This window comes from Lichenostomus cassidix, chromosome 4A (genome assembly GCF_008360975.1).
Source record: "Lichenostomus cassidix isolate B80296 chromosome 4A, HeHo_3.0, whole genome shotgun sequence".
In the NCBI taxonomy this organism is placed as follows: domain Eukaryota; kingdom Metazoa; phylum Chordata; class Aves; order Passeriformes; family Meliphagidae; genus Lichenostomus; species Lichenostomus cassidix.
The window spans coordinates 13,062,228-13,079,986 of NC_139485.1; the positions used below are offsets into that span (position 1 = coordinate 13,062,228).

At 47.4% G+C, this 17,759-nt stretch overlaps 1 protein-coding gene across 5 annotated transcripts in view; it reads left to right on the forward strand.

Moving 5' to 3' along the window:
* The window catches only part of HEPH (hephaestin), a 22,329-nt gene extending 4,570 nt beyond the window's left edge, over nt 1-17,759 (forward strand). For 4 of the 5 annotated variants that reach the window (XM_085060601.1, XM_085060600.1, XM_085060603.1 and 1 more), the window contains exons 3-21: nt 919-1,163; nt 1,655-1,867; nt 2,435-2,614; nt 2,955-3,209; nt 3,707-3,875; nt 5,052-5,191; nt 6,067-6,198; nt 6,361-6,572; nt 8,109-8,259; nt 8,574-8,786; nt 9,127-9,334; nt 9,592-9,731; nt 10,636-10,767; nt 11,638-11,744; nt 12,496-12,718; nt 14,095-14,234; nt 14,615-14,777; nt 15,479-15,511; nt 17,058-17,759. In XM_085060601.1, the coding sequence (XP_084916727.1) occupies nt 919-1,163; nt 1,655-1,867; nt 2,435-2,614; nt 2,955-3,209; nt 3,707-3,875; nt 5,052-5,191; nt 6,067-6,198; nt 6,361-6,572; nt 8,109-8,259; nt 8,574-8,786; nt 9,127-9,334; nt 9,592-9,731; nt 10,636-10,767; nt 11,638-11,744; nt 12,496-12,718; nt 14,095-14,234; nt 14,615-14,777; nt 15,479-15,511; nt 17,058-17,302 (3,301 nt within the window). In that variant the 3' untranslated portion in view covers nt 17,303-17,759. Of the gene's footprint in view, nt 1-918; nt 1,164-1,654; nt 1,868-2,434; nt 2,615-2,954; nt 3,210-3,706; nt 3,876-5,051; nt 5,192-6,066; nt 6,199-6,360; nt 6,573-8,108; nt 8,260-8,573; nt 8,787-9,126; nt 9,335-9,591; nt 9,732-10,635; nt 10,768-11,637; nt 11,745-12,495; nt 12,719-14,094; nt 14,235-14,614; nt 14,778-15,478; nt 15,512-17,057 lie in introns of those variants that run through there. The other variant, XM_085060604.1, reaches the window with a different exon arrangement.

Here is a 17,759-nt window from a genome sequence, read left to right on the forward strand (position 1 = left end):
TTTTTGTGGGGGGAAAAAGAGACATATCTGTAAAACGAAGTGTGAATTATCTTAAACTCTTTGCTGATAATGGCTGCAGGGCTGACTTGGCAAAGGGGTGAACTCTGGATTGTATAGCAAGAGCTAAGCCCTCCCCCTTTTTGAATGACAAGGCCAATGCTTAAAATTTGGGTCTCAGACGTTCATTCTCTGAGACGTGCATTAGAGTTTATCTCCCTTCCAGGGCAGTTCTGTTGCTGCAGGTGATGGATCCAAAGCAGGAAGTGAGGGGAGTGACCTTGGCTCTCATTTAGGCTGGTTCCACTAATACCTGGACTGTGATTCATCTCTTATCTATTAAGAATTACCCATAAAGAGCAAATATGCTCGTGAGTTAAACTTTAGTGCCTGTATGTGGTTTAAACTCTGGAAGCTGGTTACGTGCTGGGTATGTACCTGCCTGATTTGTCTGCCACTCTGGAAGGCATTTGGAAACTGTTAAGTAGAAAATCATCTTTCAGACTTTGAATTTTGGGCAGAGAGCTCAGGAGACTTCCCCACCCCACTCCACCTGCCTTGTGATTTAGCTGGAAGTGCCACAAAGGAATTGAAGTGAGTTTTGAAGAGCCCAATGAAGGCTGAAGGAGGCATGAGGAGGCTCCTCCCTGTGACACCCACGTGGGATTCTTTGGGAAGCACTGTTCTTCCCATTTCCTGTTTGCAGGGCACAGTTCAGGGGTGTAATTTGTGTCTGTTGGTGAGGAGCAGGGGTTGAGGTTGTGGCCATGCATGGGTGGCTTAGAGCATCCCAGGGTCTTCTAATGCCAAAGCTTTTGGCTGTGCCCAGGAAAGTGATGTGTCACCATCACTCTACTGCAGTACTGACCAGCTGTTGTATATAATGATGACTCATAGTGCCTTTCCCTTTGAATTCAACAGCCAGGCCTCGGCATTCCTCCAGTCTGGGAAGGACAGGGTGGGAAGCACGTACAAGAAATCTGTCTATAAGCAGTACACGGACTCCACATACACCACTGAGATCCCCAAACCTCGCTGGCTGGGGTTCCTTGGGCCTGTCATCCGAGCAGAAGTGGGGGATACCATTCAAGTACACCTAAAAAATTTTGCTAATCGACCATATACAGTCCATCCTCATGGTGTTTTCTACGAAAAGGACTCTGAAGGTAAATGAGCTGCTGCCATCGTGGAGACAGACTTTTCTCACTGGGAACTTAGGAGTGTGCACAGAGGAGAACTGTCCATAAAGCCCCAGCTGGAAAGCAACTGGGTGTTGAGTGAAGACACCAGGTGTTGGGTTAGCAGGGTCATGGGGCTGGAATCCCAACCTGGGCATTACAGTACAGAGCCCACATTTCTTGGTGTTTGAACCTCCAAAACACTGAACAACTCTAGAGATTGTAGAGAGACTGATTGTGGGGGCACAGTGCAGAATTTAAGGCAAAACAGCACTACAGCAGAATAGAAATAATCCTGCTGACTCTGCCTACTGGGCAAGTTGCCTTACAGTGGCTCTGTGCCTCAGTGCCTCTTTGAGGAAGTGATGATTAAATGCTATTTCAGCCTTGGGATGGTGAGTCTCAACTCAGTATAAGGTTACATGTGTGGGCATCTTGGCTCTTCTTGAATGGATGCTGTGATTGCTCAATTGTTCTAGGATCCCTGTATCCTGATATGTCCCCCCAGGATCAGAAGAAGGATGATGCTGTTTTCCCAGGAAGGAATTACACCTATACTTGGACTGTCCCTGAAGATCACAGTCCAACAGCTGATGACCCAAACTGCTTGACCTGGATCTACCATTCTCATATTGATGCACCAAGGGACATTGCATCTGGATTAATTGGGCCATTACTTACATGTAAAAAAGGTGAAAATACCAAGAGAAAGCAGCTGAGGACTGCAGTTCCATAACATAAAGGTTTTGTGGTGACATGAATAAGGATAGGATGTGGAGATACTCTGGTGTGCAGCTCCCAGCTTCAGGGGGAAATGCAGCTTGGTTAGAGAGGATAGTACCTGGGTTCTAGCTGGCTTCTGGTTGTTGCATTGTCTTTATCCCTTAGTGGTTGGGCAGGAGAGCTTGCAGGCCTCTTGATCCAAGAGAGCTGCTTGAATCCATGTTAAAAGCAGGACTCTTGTCCAAAATCTAGTTTGTGTATTAAAAACATGGCTGGTGACTGGCTGGTTTCAGCAGGAGTGAGAGGACTGAAGGTGTTGTAGTTGAGATATTCAGTGGCAGAGCTGCTTGGGAGAGAGAACTGTATTGGCAGGGATATATCAGAAAAGGGTGAGCTTGCTGCTGTGCAGTGAGATGTGAGGATGGGGGAAAGCATCTGTCCCCCATTCACGTGACAAGACTTGCTCTGCTTCTGCTGTTTTAGTCCCTTGCCTGACGTATGATTTCTGCATTCATTGCTCTCTCCTTTCACATCAGGAATACTGACAGGCAGCTCTCAAAGACGCAAGGATGTGGATGTTGATTTCTTTCTGATGTTCAGTGTGGTGGATGAGAACCTAAGCTGGTACCTGGATGAGAACATAGCATCATTCTGCACAGATCCTGGCTCAGTAGACAAAGAAGATGAAGAATTCCAGGAGAGCAACAAAATGCATGGTCAGTGTCACCTCTGTGAGGCCACTGTCTCTGCCAAGACACTCAGGGGTGTCAGTGCTCCAGGATCTGCTCTGAGATCATGTGCTGAGCAAATAATATCTCAGGGACAAGGAAACGGCTCCAGAGAATGGAAGTACTGTTTTGATGTAATCTTTGGTTTGAGTGAGCATTTATACCCTTCATTTTAGGAGTGAACTGTGGAGCTGGGCTCTCCAAAACGGAAGAGGAGGAGGAGTTGTGGTTAGGTCCATCCTTGCGTAGTATCTGTACTGTCACCTGCTGGCAGGAGCTCTGAAGGCCCCTCTGCTGCTCTCTAATTTTGGCTTGCTTGGTTTTGCAGCTATTAATGGTTACGTGTTTGGCAACCTCCCTGAGCTGACGATGTGTTCTGGGGATTATGTTTCATGGCACCTCTTCGGGATGGGCAATGAAATTGATATTCACACGGCTTACTTCCATGGAGAGGCACTCAACATCCGAGGCCACAGGACAGATGTGGCCAGCCTCTTTCCAGCCACTTTTGTTACAGCAGATATGATCCCCAGTAACCCTGGGAGATGGTTGCTGAGCTGCCAGGTCAATGATCACATACAAGGTAAGGCAGAGGGTGGAGTATGTCCTGGACTCTGCGTCCTCCGTTTTTGATGTACATGATGTGCAGTGTGGTAGGGAACAGTGCATTGGACATGAAAAACGTCCCCAGATGGGTGGGTGATCCCTTGTCTTGTAAAAATTGGAGTGGGCTGGTTGCTAATGCATAGGGCGGCTTTGGTGGGGGTGACTTGTACCATGATGTGATGTTTGATGTTTGGAACAGCTGAAAGCTGAGATGAGGCAGTGCCTTAAGAGCTCTGCTCCATGTAAGAAGCACTTGCATGATAGATCTGAGGACAGCAGAAGGCTCTAGTCACTCTGTACTTCACAGCATCCAACATCTAGGGCTGGAAGTTCTGCTCACTAACACACAGCTCCTTGCTGTGGAGTTACTTCCCTTTTCCCATCTGCATGTCCTTTGGGACAGAGGGAAGGTAGGACTGCCCGTTAGGCTGGCTGGAGGGGCTAAGTGTGTGTCCACTTTCCTGTCTTGGACAGCTGGGATGGCGGCACTCTATGAAGTCCGGCCCTGCTCTCGGCAAGCTCCAGCACCCACCCTGCAAGGGAGAGTTCGGAAATACTACATAGCTGCCAAGGAGGTGCAGTGGGACTATGGACCCTCAGGGCTTGACCGGAGCAATGGGAAGCTGCTGAGTGATGCAGACAGGTAAGTGAGAGGCTCGTGGGCTTGGGCAGTGTGTGGGGAGTCTGTCCTGTGTCAGGAAAGCTGCTCAGGAAAACACGGAATTTCTTTTCAAAATCCATGCCTGCTACTCACATTTCCTGGAAAGGCAAATCACCCCATCTAAAAAGAGAGGCTGCTGTAGCTAGACTGCACTGAGAGCAATACAGGTACCTTGGGGCCTTCCCATGAGAGTGCTGTGTGACACAGCTGTAGCCACAGGCAGCAGGATTCCCAGCAGATGTACAATGTGAGCTGCCACATTTGTCTCTGGCCTTCTGACCTAGGAACAGATTGATCTATTTGAGAAACGATTCAGAAAAGCCCCTGGTGCAGCAGACACAGGGTGGCAGAGCTGGCCTGCAGATGGGCTTCAGGCTGGTGTTGCTGCAGGAAGCAATTTCCAGGAAATCAAATGCAAGGACTTGGATGGCAGCCCTCCATCCCCTGGTCAGGTGGCTGTGATAGCAGTTGTGAGAGGGTTCCTGTTCAGGCTTTGGCTAACTGAAAGAGAGATTCTTCTTCCACAGAGATTACTTCCCTTCCCTAGTAATCTGTTGGACAGGATATGCCTTATTCAGATGGAGAAGAGGAAATGCAGAGTGGTTAATTATTTACCCAGTGCCATGCAGCAAGTCTTGCAGACCTTAGACCTGAAAGCTATTTAGACCTGTGTGCTGACCTTGTAACTGCACTGCCTCTCCTGCACGGCTTGTTACTTATATTTGGTGAGGGTGGTAGTGGAGGAAATAAATACCTTTACAGCTGTTTATTTTAGTTGTGATTGTGGCTGTCCCCTGGGATGTCCCCAGCTTCTGAAGAGGTTGGAGTTTTAGCACTGCCTTCCCGCTGACTGCACTGCAGTTTTGTACATTCCTTCACATCTTGTGTAGAGATGCTGATCACACCTGTGCCACCACACCTGGCAGGTTCACTTGGGAGAGGGCTGTGTGCCACAGGTGCTCCCTGAACACCTGGTGAATGAGTCTGTAGGGGCAAAAAAGCTTTGCAGAGTCAAAGCTGTGCTTGTTCCAAACTGTAAGTGCTGTCCTTGTCTGAAACGCTGCTTGACTTGGAGATGATGATGGCCTTGCCAGAGGGAGCAGGGGAACAGGACTGATTTTCCTATGAAATGACTTGACATTTTCCTTTTGCATTTAGTCCTGCTGAGCAGTATTTCAAGCGTGGCCCCTACCGAATCGGGGGTGTCTATTGGAAGGCAAAGTATGTGGAATATACAGATGAGAGCTTCCGTGAGGAAAAGCAGCAATCAGAAGAAGAGAAACACCTTGGAATACTTGGTGAGAATCATCCAGGAGCACAGATTCTCTGTCAGTGTCTGTGAAAAAGATGCTGATGCTGGGAGTGCCAGGCAACTGTGCCTGCCTGCACATTTTGAGGGGCAGAGGAGATGCTTCACAACAGTCACATCTGAGACAAAGGGCACAGACCAAGGTGTGGGGTGGTAGAATGGACAGAATCACTTCAGGGGTGATTCTGAAGGTGATCTAGAGGTAAGGGCTGAGGGACACAGTATAGAATGTGTGACTAGAGCTAAACAGGCTACAGTGATAGCTCCTGGTTATGTGTTTTTGACTGAGCCCCTTCAAGGCATGCTGCAAACCCCATGTTCTCACACAGAGCTTTCTCTCCTGAATGGGTGCTCTCAGCCACAGCCAGGTGGGCATGTGGAGGCAGCCTGGCCTCTCAGCCCTTCTGTGTCCTTGGGACGCCTCTGTGGACCTGGGCAGGTGGGAACAGGCATGGTAAAGGCTCGTAGCTCCTCTCTGGCTGGCTGGGTCAGGGGCTCACAGACTGGGCTTGGAGCATCTCACACCTCTGAGGCACATATTTTGGGAGGCTAAGGGGGCCATGTGTAGGTGGGGAGAGACATGGGCCTTTCCTGAGGGCATTCCAGCATTCTGGCTGTTCTGTTACTTCCCCCTGTGAAGGCCTGATGCCTCTCTGAGTTCTCCTCTGGACCCAAACTGCTTTCAGAAGATCCTTGCCAGCCCCTGCTCCTGCTGAGCTCCCTTCAGCAGCAACAAGGCCAAGCCATCTGCAGCCTCTCATCTTTGGCCCTGCAGCTTGGGGGAAGGTGCTGTGTCTGCTTCAATTTGTCTGATGGCCTGGGGAGGTGCTCTGTTGCTGATGTGCTCTCTCTGTTATATTCTAGGCCCAGTGATCAAAGCTGAAGTCGGAGACACCATCCTGGTGACATTTTTTAACAAAGCCTCCTGGCCCTTCAGCATCCATCCTCATGGAGTGTCCTATGGGAAGGCATCGGAAGGGATGTGGTACCATGATGGTTGGTGGATCCCTTTTTTGAGTACACCCCATCACCCTTCAGGGGTGCTGGGTGTTTTGTTGATGTGAATGAAATAAAGCCTGCTGCAAATGTAGCTGGTGAGAAGGTGCAATTGAGTTTGTGCAGGGACCCAGGAATAACCCTGTAATCCCTGTTTTAAAGGCCTGTCCCAGAGTGGGGTTTCTGTGGCTCCACTGCACAACTTCACGTACCGCTGGACTGTGCCAAGGCATGTGGGGCCCACATCCAGTGACCCTCCCTGCCTCACCTGGATGTACAGCTCAGCTGCCAATCCTGTCAAAGACTCCAGCTCAGGCTTAGTGGGGCCTCTGCTCATCTGCAAATCAGGCACTTTGGATGACAACAATAAACAGGTAAAGGGGTTTTCCTGCCCTGTTCCTACCAGGTTTTTGCTCTCATGAAGAAAAAGGAAGCATCAGCAAAACATTAGGGAGCATAATAAAAATGAATGTATGGTAGTGTAGGTCCAGGAGAGTCAAATCGAAGCCATGGAGCAAGTTAATGCTGGGACAGCTGGTGCCCAGGTCTTGCCTGGGAAAGGCCAATAGTGTTCTGGCTTTCAAGAGCTGCCCTCAAAACAGTTTCTGAGCTCTGCTTTAAATTCATAGACAAACTTGGCTGAACAACTGTACCATAGAACAGTTACCTTACAGGTAACTCTTGTCCTGTGGTTTATGTATCAGGCTGCTTTCAGAGAGGCATGTGGAATAGTCATTGCAGTCCCAGAAACACTGAAAAGACATTTTTGCTTACAGGTGTTCTGCTTGGGTGATGCAATGCTTTGATGTTTGGGTGAGCCTCATTTCTTCTGCAAGAGAAGTTAATTTTCAAGCAGAACTGACTACAAAAAAGCATGTGAAAATCCATGTCAGTCTTTATCCTTTTGATGAAAGAGAGGTGAAACCTGAAGGGCAGCCAGAGCTTCCTCTTGGAATTTCACTCAGGGTAGTCTATTCTTGGCAGTAAGTCTAGGGAAGACAGTAAATTGATATCCTGGGGAAGTACCAGACAGAGGAGCAGAGCCTTGCGAAAGACAGCAGATGGCAAATTAAACCCCTGTGGCCATCCTGCAGTGTGGCTCGGGGAGAGGTGACAGATCTGGGGCCTGCTGCCCCCAGAGCCTTCTTGGGGGAGTTCACAATCAGTGCAGGCACCATGTGACTAAATTAGGAGTGCAGAAGAAATCAACATGCTGCCCAGGGTGGAAATTATTTATTTGCTGAGCAAATAAGATTGAGAATACACACAGCCCTCGAGGTGGAGGAGCTGTGATAATGATAAACATGGGCAGATATTGGAAGGGTGTAAGGAAAAGAGATGCACCCATTTGTAAATTAAGGAGAGGGAAAAATCACCTGGGGTGGCAGTTCTGGCTCCACAATCTTAGGCAATCCTTTAATGAATGCTTAATTGTGGAAAGTGCATGGCTACTCCCCTGTACTTGTGTGCTGCAGCCTGGGAATTGCTCACCTTCTCAGCAGGCTGGCTGCCTGTGTGCTGCTAGGGACAGTGACTCCAGCAGGGAGTCTGGACACCATCACAATGTTTTTTCAGTGGGGAAACACCATGCTTTGGAATGCATGTCTTAGGAGAATTAACACACTCAAGGATTTAGGGTAATTAAAAAATCCCCAATCCAGGCCTCTGATAGGAGGCAGGAGGGGTAGGGTGTGGTCATCAGCCTGCCTTGTGAAATATGGAAAATGCACAAGTGATGCCTTTTGTGAAATAAAAGAGGAATATTCAACATGATTAAGGGGACAGAGTCCTGTCCCTCAATGAGCCATGTTTTAAAATAAAGGAGAATGAGAGCCAAGCAAAACAGCTTTAACTCTAAAGGTAGTTAATTGGTGTGTTTTAAAAGTTAACAGCCATCATTGTAATTATAGAAAGGAATCGACAAAGAATTTTATCTTCTCTTCAATGTGTTTGACGAGAACCTCAGCTGGTATTTAAATGCCAACATAAAGTACTACTTGAGGATGGAAGAGACATCTGTGGAAAAGGATGATGGCTTTGAGGAATCCAACAGGATGCATGGTATGGTTGGATGCAGCTCTATGACAGCAGGGATGAACCTGTGAAGCACAGGCTGATGTTCACCTAAAGGCTGAGCTGGGGCTGGAAGGGTTGTGTGGTGTTGGCCTGGAATCAAACCAGGCTGGAGGCACTGGGTGAGATGTGGACAAGCAGCACAGCTGTCTGGAGAAGTGTGCTCAGAGTGTATTCAGGGGTGAATTACAAACCAGTTACCCTTCTTCTGACTGGCAGTCCTGTCCTATGAGGTGAATGCTCAAAATTAATCTCCTGGCTGACACCTCGCTGCAGAGAGTTAATTCCTTTTTCCTTTCCAGCCATCAATGGACTTATGTTTGGTAACTTGCCTGGGCTGGAGATGTGTGAAGGAGACAAAGTGTCCTGGCACCTCCTGGGTTTGGGCAGCGAAGCAGACGTACACGGAGCTGTATTCCAGGGAAACACCATACAGAGGAACGGAATGCGGAAAGATTCAGCCAGTCTGTTTCCCCACACATTTGCCACTGCTTTCATGCAGCCTGATCACAGTGGTGAGTGCCTGCACAGCTGACTGACAGATGGAGGAGTCTCTCATTGTAGTATTTGCTCCTGTGACAGATTCTCTAGCATGGTATGAACTCTTGCAAGGTGAGCTGTGCTTCAGGTGCTTATTGTGTAAGAAAGCTTCCTGACATGATTTATGTGTAGGACTTTATTGTGTCATTTCTGCTTGGTTTCTCCAATGACTCTTTTTAACCTTGGCGTGTGGCAGCCGAGCTCCCTAAACACCTCACAGATACACCCAGCACACACTGACACCAGACAGGAAAGCAGCTGTTTCCTGGAATCTTCAAAAGCAACTCATTTCCTTGTTCATCCTGCCTCCCTCAGGGACTTTGGAGATCTACTGCCAGACGAGCAATCACTACCAGTCTGGGATGAGGCAGCAGTACATCGTCTCCAAGTGTGGAAAGACGGACACTGCTGCCCATCGGTACTCGGGCGTGCGGACGTTCTACATCGCGGCCGAGGAGACGGTGTGGGACTACGCGCCTGACCGCAGCTGGGAGAGGGAACGGCACAACCACTCTGCAGAGAGGTAGAGCCCATCTTCTGGGGAAGCCTGTGGCAGTGTCCCAGCACTGGTGGAGCCTGTGGGGTGTCTTGGCCACCCTGTGACCTGGTGCATATGCTGGTGGTGCTGCTGATGGGAGTGCAGCCGTCCATGTCATTATGCTCTCTGCAGCCCAAGCCAGCTCTGGGAAGCCCCTTCAGCTTGTGAATCCCCTGACACAAGTTAGTTGTTTGTTCCCCATGAGGTTTTGGTTATCTCAGAACTCGTTCTGCATTTCTCAGCTATGCTGACGTGTTTCTGAGCAATGAGAATGGACTGCTTGGCTCCAAGTACAAGAAAGCAGTTTACAAGGAGTACACGGATGGCACTTTCCAAACCTCCAAGGCCAGGACAAATGCTGAAGAACACCTAGGGATACTGGGTAAGGATGTGTAGAGAGGGTTCACCTTCCTCTCACACAGCAAAGGGACTGGAGCTCTGAAGCTGCAGTGGCTCACAGCTGTAATCTGAAGGCTTGCTGGATATTTAGGCATCTGCTGTGTATGTAAGTGCAGAGAAATTGGGAGTGTCTCCTACTCGCACCTGCCAGCTTTGGAGATAACAGTTACAAGGGTCCTGTGCACAGCTTGTAGGAAAGCCTGGGCCTTCCCACTTGCCTATGCACCAGTGTTCTGTCATGGCAGAAGCAAAGCATGTTTCAAAGCTGCATTGCTCTGACTATGGGACACAAGCAACCACTGGCTTCTGGGGAGGGGTCTGAGAAGATGGAGGGAAAAATCTGTAGCTGTGAGAAATGCTTCTGGGGCAAAAGCATGCAGCCTTGGGAAATGAAGGAACGTATTGCAGTGACCAGTGGAGGTCTGTGGAGACAGAACTCTGTGTTATAGACCCAAGGCTGTAAGTGGTGTCAGGGCAGCCAGGCTGAGGCAGCATCTGCCACTCAAAATAGGCTGCAGCTCTGATTTGTGACACTGTCAGGCTCAGTTGAATATTACTGCATTTTTTGAGAGCAATAGCAAGGGATGATCAACATGTGTTATTTAGTATAGCAGTATTCAGAAATCAAGCCTTAGCTGTGCTGGGCCCAGTTAAGATGTGTAACCACCTTCATTGCCCTCATTGTGAAACTCAGTCCAGTTTCCTAAGACTTGGATTGGGACTGACATCCAATTCTCCTTTTGGGAAGTAGAGAAGAGGAAGGGGAACATCATAAATATTATAAGGGAATATTTCTGGGGAGAAGATGTTGAGAGAGGGGTGGAAATATCCCAGGATTTGTGCTGATGGATTTTGCTGATCTCAGAGTGCATTATTCCTGTCTCAAGGCCCTTTTCTGTGGGCGGAAGTGGGTGATATTCTCAACATTGTGTTCAAGAACAATGCCTCACGGCCCTACTCCATCCATGCCCACGGAGTGCTGGAGCAGCAGACTGGACATCCCCAAGTGGCAAACCCTGGTAGGTCACTGTCTCTGGCTGCATTCCTGCATGGGCTTGTGCAGCTGATTTTAGCCCAGAGCCAGACTGGTTTCCTTAAGCAGCCTCAGATGTCCTGGTTTTCTTATGGTAGAGTGCTGGAACTGAACATTTCCTGGTCTTTCAGGTCCAGCATGGTTTTAGTGATACCATTTGTGTGGGGCTGTCTGGGACATATATAGGATGTTCTGTGTGCAGCCTTATTTCCCCTACACTGAGTGTGGTTTGTCTTTGGGAAAGCAGGGGACAGCTCAGCCAGTGCTGGGATGAGGAAGCCTCTCCTTTGGGAGACATGAGCACAATAGTATAAAAATAGTATGACATAGGAGAAATGCACAATTGCTTGCTAGGATCTGACTGAAATTATCCCTTTGTCTCATGATTCAGATGCCAATGTATTTAATTTTTGGTCCACTCCAACTGACACAGACTGTCCAAGCCACAACCAGGCTGTCAGCCAGATCCTGTCTTTCTGAGATAATGAAATATGAAAAAGCGTAATTTTAAAACCTAGTATGAATCAGCATCATAAATGTACTTCAAAGAGAAGAAAGACTATCTTAAGCTCCAGCTGAATGAGCTTTCATGGTCCTTCCATGGTCAGGTCCAGTCTCAAAAGCAGCAGATAAACCAGTTGTGCTGGTATCAGTGTGTACATACTGTGACCCCTCTGTCTTGCTCTGGGAAGGGAGCTTCCACCCTGTTTTGTGTGTGGGGAAGGCAGATACAATACCTGACAAGCAGAGAATTGAATTTGGGCTTTGGAGAAAGGATTTTCTTTTTCCATTTGATTTTGCTGCTGCTTAGTAAGTGGGTGTGTCACCTGGTGTACTGTGCTGCTCTGTCTCTCAGGTGACATTGTCACTTACCGGTGGGAAATTCCTGAGAGATCTGGTCCAGGGCCAAATGATTCAGCCTGTGTTCCCTGGATCTACTACTCCACGGTGGACCCAGTAAAGGTAAAATACAAGTTACAACCAGAGAAGGCTAAATAGACAAATTTTTTACCCTGTTTAGAAAACAATGGGAGTTGGGTTCAATTTAGAGATTGGCCCAGCCAGGGGGTGGAAGAATCACCTGGTGGCATGTCCAGTGTTCTCCTTGGAGTGGAAATCTTCTGAATTTGTCTTGATGTTTGTCCTTATTTTTTGCTAACAAACCTTTGTAAAACAATTCCACTGTCTCTCCTTGCTACTAACCTTCCTCCAGTTTTTTGTAAGATACTAGAACATCTCCCAGTTGATAATGTTTTCTACTGGTGAGAGGCATGGGTCTAATCTAGAAAGGCAGAAATGGTCCAAAATGAGGCCTCATGAATAAAGCAGGCAGATTTGACCATTGCTAGAGTTGATTGTCATAGCACTGATTTCACAGGGCAACAACCTGGAGGATCCTGCAATAAACCATTGCATTCAACCCAAAAATAACAGCCTTTTTATCTCAAGTTGCAGATGTTTTTGCAGTCACAGAGTGGAGAATATTTTGATACTATTCATATTTATGACTTTGGGATTTGCATTTAGAAGAGCACATACAGTTCCTGTTCCTGTGTTTCAGTGGCTGATGCTCTCCAAGAAAACTTGCTTGACAGCACTGGTTGTTCTAAGTGGGGTGATGCAGGAATAGAAAATGATTGCTGAAAGGTGAAGAATTGTGCACAAAAGAGGGTGAGAAGGTCTTTGCCTCAGAGCTCTCCTTCCTTCTGATCAGGATATGTACAGTGGACTGATCGGACCCCTGAAGGTCTGCCGGAGAGGTGCCCTGCGGTCCAATGGGATCAGGAAGGATATTAAGAGGGAGTTCGCTCTGCTCTTCCTGGTCTTTGATGAAAATCAGTCCTGGTACTTGGAGGAGAATGTGAAACGTTTTAGTAACGGAAGTCATGAGATCGACCTGCTGGATGAGAAATTTGTGGAAAGCAACAAAATGCACGGTAATGTTGATGTTGATTCTGCAACATCTCTAAGTAAGGAGCCTGACTTGCGGTGAATGTCCTCATCCTTTTCCATTATCAGTGGCACAAACTGTCTGTTCTCAATATTGCAGCACACCTACAGCCCAAATCTTTGATCCGCAGTGAAGGCTGATCATTGTGGTCGTCCCTGTAAGGAGGAACAGCAACACTCAGACCAGAGAGGTTAATATCTGATGTGTCTGAGTGACTCAGGAAAGGAAATAAAATCAAACATGAAATTATCTTGTCAGACAAATTTAATTTTGTTTGTGTCTGGGACACATTAGAGTATGTTAGGCTTTAATTTTCTGAGCTATGTGGCTGGAATACCTGGCTCAGTTGTTTTAGCTGATTAGCAAAAAGCTATTTCCACCATAGAAGGATAAACACATTTGTTTAAATGAGCATGTTTTTTATGTTAGTTTCTCTCCATATTATATCTTGATCTGTCTAAAACACCCTCAGCAAAACAGGTCCCTTGACAGCTGTGGAGATGAGAATAGTGAGGAGTTGCATTTTGTGTACTGTCATTACTACTGATTTTGTATGGGTAAGATAAAGACTTTCCAAATTTGCATCCAAGAAGGTGTAATTGTTAACCCAGTATTACAGCTAGCAGAACCAGCACACTGAAGTTGCTTGTTTTAGGCTATGCAAGGGCAGACCTGGGAATAAAACCCTGGCACTCTGCCCTCAGATCACACCCCTTTCCATCTTATTCCCTCTGTTGTCATCTGAGCATGAAAGTCTCCATGTGTGTGCCACGGCAGTCAGCTCACTCACTGTTTCAATCCCTTTCCTGCATGTGCAGTCACAGCAGAATTTTTTCCAGCTGTGCTGCTTGAGAGATAAAGTCCTGCCAGGACTTTGTAGGGATTTTGCAAGTGGTTGGAATGTGATGTGTGTGGCCAGCCTGAGGCACAGCACCACAGGGCTGCCCACTGGCAGGATTTACCCCTTTTCATTGTTCATCAAGGAAATTGCTCAGACATTTATGTGTAGGTAGGTATATACGTATTTTTCCACCATTGTGCTGAAAATGCCATTTTTATGCATCTCTACTCCTAGAAACAGCCACTTCTGCTGGTTGCCTGCAGGATTTCAGCAGATAGTTTTTGAGATTTATTTGAGCTGAGCTACAGCATGGCCTTGAGTGCAAGTCACTGTTCCTGGCTGTGAGCAGAGTGGATCAGTACCTGAGCTGGGGTGACTGTCCTGTGGGGGACACCAACTGCTTATACACTGGGTGCTGTATGAGCTTTGTAGCCTCTAATTTGCTGCCTTCCTCTGAGGTGGTGCAGCACCCATACAATTTCACTAACAGCCCTTTCCCCTCTGTGTTACTCACTGCACAGCAATCAATGGCAGGGTCTATGCCAACTTACCTGGGCTGACCATGTACCAGGGAGAGAGGGTGAACTGGTACCTGCTGGGAATGGGTCATGAGATTGATGTCCACACAGTCCATTTTCATGCTGAGACCTTCATATACAAGGTAAGAATATCTGCTGGCAGTAAAGCAGGTACTGACCACTGATATTAACACTTTCGACTGACTCTAGATTTGAGCCTTTTTTTTTGACTCCACAGAAGCTTCACCCAGCTAAGGAAAGGATGTGGTTTTACACGTCCCAGTCTGACTCCCTCACTCTCTTTCTTGTGCTGAGATGTCCAGCTTAATCCTTGTGAGGGTTAGGCATTACCAGATTGTTTGCTTTTCCAGCTGCAGCCCTGGAGCTGCTCTTTGAAAGCCTTTTTTTTATTTTTTTTTTTTGAGCTTTAAAAAGCTGTAGTGGTCCTCAGTCACCCTGGCAGAATTTTCTTCCTGAGAAGATGCAGTGAGCACTGCATCTAATGTCCTCCCTTCTCTAACAGAATGGCAAAAGCTACAGAGCAGATGTTGTGGATCTGTTCCCCGGGACCTTTGAAATGGTGGAGATGCTGGTTGGGAACCCTGGGACATGGCTGCTTCACTGTCATGTGTCTGACCATATCCATGCTGGGATGGAGATCCTCTTCACTGTCCTGCCTAGAGGAGGTAGGGAGCTATCACTCTAAAACAGTCAGCAGCACTTCCTGCTACTGCTGTGAAATTCTGAGTATTTCTATCACAACTCTCTTACGTACCATAAAAAGCCAGTTAATGGAGCAAATAATTACTGAAGTGCTACTAAATTATGATGTTCCCTTTGAATAGAGTAATACCTTGAGCTGAAGTTAATAACAAATTTTTTTCTAGAGTTTTTATTACCTGTGTTGTTATTCTGAGTTTGATTTTTAGCTTGTGTCTGAATTGCAATGTTCAGCTCTCAGCAAGTAATTGTTTTTACTAAGAACTGGAAGGTGCTCAGAAGTGAGTGACAGTCAGTTCTGGGTTTGGCTGCAATGAAGCCCACATGGTGATGTGGTTTTAGATTTATTACCAAAACAGTGAAAGTCCCAGTGGTTCCTCTGTGGGTGACCAGTGCCTGCCCAGTGTCAGAGCCATCTCTATTTCTTCCTCAGCACTTTTCTTTTGAAGGCTGGGAAAGGTTGTGTGGTGGGACTGAGGCTGCCTCTGAAGCAGGTGATACAAAAATTCTCGTCTCATGCAGAGAGGAAAGACACTGACAGGACAAGGGACAACCTAGTCCTGGAAAACCATGCTGCCTCTGGATCTCATCCTTGCCAGATGAGCCCCATTCTGGGCTTTGCCTGCTCAGCCCAACATCTTCTCACCCTCCTTTTGTTTTCTTTCAGAGTCAGAGCTGGAAGTTGCGAGTATCAGCGCAGGTATGGTGTGTACAGCACTGCCAAACCCTGTCTGTGGGAAGGGGAGAGGGCAGATCCCTGAGCAACACAGAGGTTTAGGTCTGCAAGGGGTGGGAGGAGTGCACACAGCACCCACAGCCTCTACTCTGCCAGCCTGGCAGTGCCTTGGTCTGAGGCCTTGCTTCAATAGATAACAGGGAGGCCATGAGTTTGTCCTCTGGTGAGAGAAATAAGGAAGTTGGGCTGGTTAGGCTTGTGCCTGTGTTAGGTGGAAAAGGTTAGTGACCTCGCACCCTGCCATGCCTGCTATGTATGGATTCAGATTCGGAGCGTGACCTTAGGTCCTGGCAGAGATTTGGAGGAGGGTGCCTGGGATGGCTTGTCCTCCTTCTTTGGACTGTTAGTGACTCTGTGGATTAGGGAAGTTGCACAATCACCTCTACAAGCTGAAGGGATAGAGTCAGCGTGCAAAGAAGCACATCTGCTTTCTGCTCTGATGTTCCCCCAAGAAAAGAGCCCAAGGATGTGCCAGAAGTTTTTCAGGTGTTGTGAAGAACAGATGTGAGAAAACATTTGGTTGAGCAGCACCAGGGAGAAGGGGAGTAGTAGATATGATCCCCTTGAAATTTGCTATGGTAGAAGTCTGAGTTGTGTACATTGGTGGTTTATTTTCCTGATTTATCATCTTTCTTCACAACTCCAATTTTTCAGCTGCTGTGAAGAAATTCACTGGAGCTGATTTCAGAGCCAGTTCAGGCCAGCTGCAAAGGCAGCCACCTACCTACAACTCAGCAGGCTTTCTCCACTGTTATTTCACTCATTTCCTCCCCAGCATTTTCCTCACTCAAAATGGGCATACCAGAAGAAGACTTGGAAACGTGTGAGAGCAGTAGTGGCAATATTAAATAATTTGGTTTTATACCATATGCAGACATCAGTTTGTGTGTGCTCACCAGGCAGAAACCTTGGCCAACAGTTGTTGCCTGAGCAAACAGGCCCTTTTCTCAGGAGGTGGCTTGTGGAGGCACAAGCAGGCTCAGGGTCTTGGTTACTCACCATGGCCAAGTGAGTGCACTCAGTGGTGTGTAGGACAGCAGCCATGGGCACAGGGAATATGGACTGGGGGAACTTGCAGCAGCCCCAGCCTGGACACAACTCTCATCTCTGGGCTGGGGACACCAGTGGCTGACTGGGCTGGACACTTGTGAGGCACAGTCAAGTTCTAGGGTGGAGCAGGTTAGGGAAGGAATCATCCAAATCTGTGTATGCTCAGGGATGAGAGTCTGATGGATAGCACTGGGGCCTTCTTTGAATCATTGAATCATTAAGGTTGGAAAAGACCTCTAAGATGATTGAGTCCAACCATTAACTCAGCACTGTCAAGTCTACTACTGAAATATGTCTCTAAGCTCCATATCTACGTATCTTGTGAACACTTCCAGGGGTAGTGATTCCACTACTTTGATTGCATCAAATTTTTCTTTTACTCCTTTGTTGTATTTCTTGCAACCTTTCAGTTCTGGTATTGCTGTCTCTTGTTGAAAACACCTTTCTGTTTGTCTCTCAGGGTTGCCACTTGAGGATGAGGATGAGTCCCAGAAGATGAAGCTTTTCGGATCTAAGGTGACCCAAGAGCAGATAGAGGCCACAGTCATCTCTCTGGCTGTTGTAGGAGTCCTGCTGCTCGTGGCTGCTGGTGTCCTCCTGGGAGCAGTCATCCATCTCGAGAGGCAAAAGAGGTTACGACGCAATCGGAGATCCATCCTGGATGATGGATTCAAACTCATGTCTCAAAAGAGCCCTGCGATCTGAAAGCCATGTACAGACATTGAGCTGTGTGCTTGGAGCAGGGGCTGGATCCTTGTCCACAGCAAAGATTTTTGGGGCATCATTTCAATTGTGCACTGTACTTCTAGAAGCTGAGGAGGGAAAGCTGGAGCCCTGACCTCTTCATATATTCTCTTCATCCCTCTGTAAAGAAAATGTTGGTCAAGGAGAGATCCAAGGATCCTTTGGACTGACTGAAGACAAGTAATGATTTAAAAAGGTCCTTCTGAAATACTCTCCCAAGGAAGCAAGGAGACATTTTCTTCTCTCCAGAACAGCTCCAGCTGGTCTTTCCCAGCAGAACAGCTTAGGCCAGATTCCAGCCTTGCTCCATTGCCAGAACCGAGTTGGGAATTGTCTCCCAAGACACTGTGAGCCATTAATGTGAAGAAGACAATATTTTCAGTTTTGTGAATCGATTAAGAATACAGAAAAAAAAATT